We start from the raw sequence: 2,921 nt of genomic DNA, 5'->3' as shown, positions 1-2,921 counted from the left end.
AAGTAGCCACCACTCCAATCTCTCTCCCGTGATGGACTACAATCTCACGTAGCCACCCTCCAGAAGGAAGGACAGTGTCAGCACCAATTCAGAGATGATTTGAGGATCTACAGCCGAGTGATACACAAATAAGAGACATTTTTGTTAATAGTTAAAAGGTACTTGAATGACGTTTTAAGATTTAACTCTTGAGTTTAGTGTCACTTTAAGGCTTATGGTGTATTACTGGTGACTGCCAGTGGTCTAAGGCCAGGTTCACACCTAGGCGTTTTCAGTTTTATACAGTTTTATACAACTTTTTTACTGTGCCTTTTTTTAAACTTGCATTCTCCCTGCATAGCAATATCTATTGGAACCAAAACCGCATGACATCTGCCTGAAAATAGCTCCTGCATCTTTTTGTGCGACAGGCGTTTTCGTACGCACGATGCAGTGCTAACGTGTGAACAGTCGCCGCTCAGGTGTGAACCATGCTTTAGTCAAGCAATTACACGAAGCAGCATGACAGTACTGCAGTAGGAAAATGTGCATATTTCTTTGCTACATAGTTCATTTATAAACACACAACATAGAGATAGATCATTTCTAAACACATACATACACACACAACACACAGATAGATCATTTCTAAACACACGCACACAACACACAGATAGATCATTTCTAAACACACAACACACAGATAGATCATTTCTAAACACACAACACACAGATAGATCATTTCTAAACACACAACACACAGATAGATCATTTCTAAACACACAACACACAGATAGATCATTTCTAAACACACAACACACAGATAGATCATTTCTAAACACACAACACACAGATAGATCATTTCTAAACACACACACACACAACACACAGATAGATCATTTCTAAACACACGCAACACACAGATAGATCATTTCTAAACACACGCACACAACACACAGATAGATCATTTCTAAACAAACGCACACAACACACAGATAATCATTTCTAAACAAACACACACACAACACACAGATAGATCATTTCTAAACACACACACAACACACAGATCATTTCTAAACACACACACACAGATCATTTCTAAACACACACACACAGATCATTTCTAAACACACACACAGATAAATCATTTCTAAACACACACACACACACACACACACATCGTTCATTTATAGATCATTTATATACACACAGTTCAATTATAAACACATCCACACAACACATAGTTCATTTATAAACACATCCACACAACACAAAGTTAATTTATAAACACATGGACACAACACACAGATAGATCATTTATATACACACAGTTCATTTATAAATACAGCCACACAACACACAGTTCATTTATAAACAAATGCACACAACATAAAACATTCAGATAGTCTATTTATAAAACATACAACATTTTGACACATTGTTTATACTAACCTGTAACTTAAAACATTGTCAGTGATAATACAAAAAAGAAACAAACAACTTATGATAATCAGAAATTTTTTCTTGGTATAAATATAATCCACACAGGCTTAGGCATCTAATGTCTCTCTAGCTGAATGGGAGAGGACTGCAAGTCTCATCATGCCCTGTCATACTGAGCTGTAGCTCCACAGCTGTATAACAGCCATTATTTCCTGGTACAGCTTGCTCAATGAGTCTTATGCTGTGTATGAAGACATTGTGTTATTCTATATACTCTGTACTGTACCTGCACAGTGTACACCCAGCCCACATCCATGTGACTGTGAGGGATGACAAACACTTGGATGGGATCATCAGTATGACAGGAGACAATCCCCCCATAGTAGAGGAGGAGAGTGAGCAGAGGGATCATTGTAGCAGGCTGGAATCACATCTGACACATTGTAACAAGTCTCATAGTGAGCAGCTGATCTGAATCTATGGTGTGCGGTGAGGGACAAAATGCTTCATCCTCGTGATGTTCTCTTACTTCCTGAAGCACAATATGTAAATGAGTGTTTATTTTCTGAGTGCTCAATACCTATTACCAGACAAAAGTCTGTTTTGTCTCTGCGTGTTTAGATTTGAGAAAACTAGTACAAATGTGAATGACTTGTGTTATTTAAAGTCACATTTGAGCTTTTGAGCCTGCCATGCATTGCGACAGAGGTCAGTGCATGTATCAATAGTGCAATAATGACATTCTAGTCCATTGCGAGCTACAGTCCCTTTGCTGTGATGGCAGATGGGGCTTGTATTCGCTCTGTTCACAGAACCTGCAAATAGATCACTTGGCTCCATCTGCACAGCTGCACCGAGGCTGGGTGGCTCCTGGTTGTTTCCCTTTCCTGATTTTACTCGTTTCCGGATCTGTCCGGTTCTTATTTTTCTTCTTCTTTGCTTCGCTCTCTCCACCCTTTTCCCCTTCGTTTTAACTAGGGATGCATCCATACCTGTTTTTCGGTATCGAATACGAGTGCCAATATTTGTTCCTGTACTCACCAATACCGAAAACCGATATCGGAAGTCCCATTAAAGGAGAACTATGGGGTCAGTGTTTTTCCCCATAGTTCTCCTAAGGGTAACGGGAGGACACAAACTAGCGTCCTCCCGTCACCCTAAGCTCAGTATACCGCGAGCTACAGCTCACGGTATACTGAGACGCCGCAGCCGGAAACGGATCCCGACAATTATGTCTGGATCCACCCAGCTGCGTGAGTGACAGCTGGCTCTGCCTATCTAGAGGCAGAGCCAGCTGTACCCGCCCCGTCCGTTCTGTCAGCGCTGGAGGATCGGACGGGGGGGGATCCAGTCCCTCCCCTGTCACGGCTCTCTGCCGGCACAGGATTGAGAAGTGAGCGAGCGCCGGTATGTGTTCGCTCACTTCCCGATCTGCTCAGCCGACCTGTGACAGTTTTATTGTCACAGGTCGGCTAGAACTATGAGGCTGAGTGAAAATC

General features: G+C 41.7%; 1 protein-coding gene across 2 annotated transcripts in view; it reads right to left on the bottom strand.

Moving 5' to 3' along the window:
* The window catches only part of MAN2B2 (mannosidase alpha class 2B member 2), a 46,213-nt gene extending 44,348 nt beyond the window's left edge, over positions 1-1,865 (bottom strand). For both annotated transcript variants that reach the window (XM_018561431.1, XM_018561432.1), the window contains exon 1: positions 1,709-1,865. In XM_018561431.1, coding sequence (XP_018416933.1) covers positions 1,709-1,834 — 126 coding nt within the window. In that variant the 5' untranslated portion in view covers positions 1,835-1,865. The remainder of the gene's footprint in view (positions 1-1,708) is intronic.
* Between the last annotated feature and the right edge of the window lie 1,056 nt (positions 1,866-2,921).

The sequence above is a fragment of the Nanorana parkeri genome, unplaced genomic scaffold (assembly GCF_000935625.1).
Source record: "Nanorana parkeri isolate BGI_ZX_2015 unplaced genomic scaffold, ASM93562v1 scaffold523, whole genome shotgun sequence".
NCBI classification, from domain to species: domain Eukaryota; kingdom Metazoa; phylum Chordata; class Amphibia; order Anura; family Dicroglossidae; genus Nanorana; species Nanorana parkeri.
This window is presented reverse-complemented; position numbering and strand designations above follow the sequence as displayed.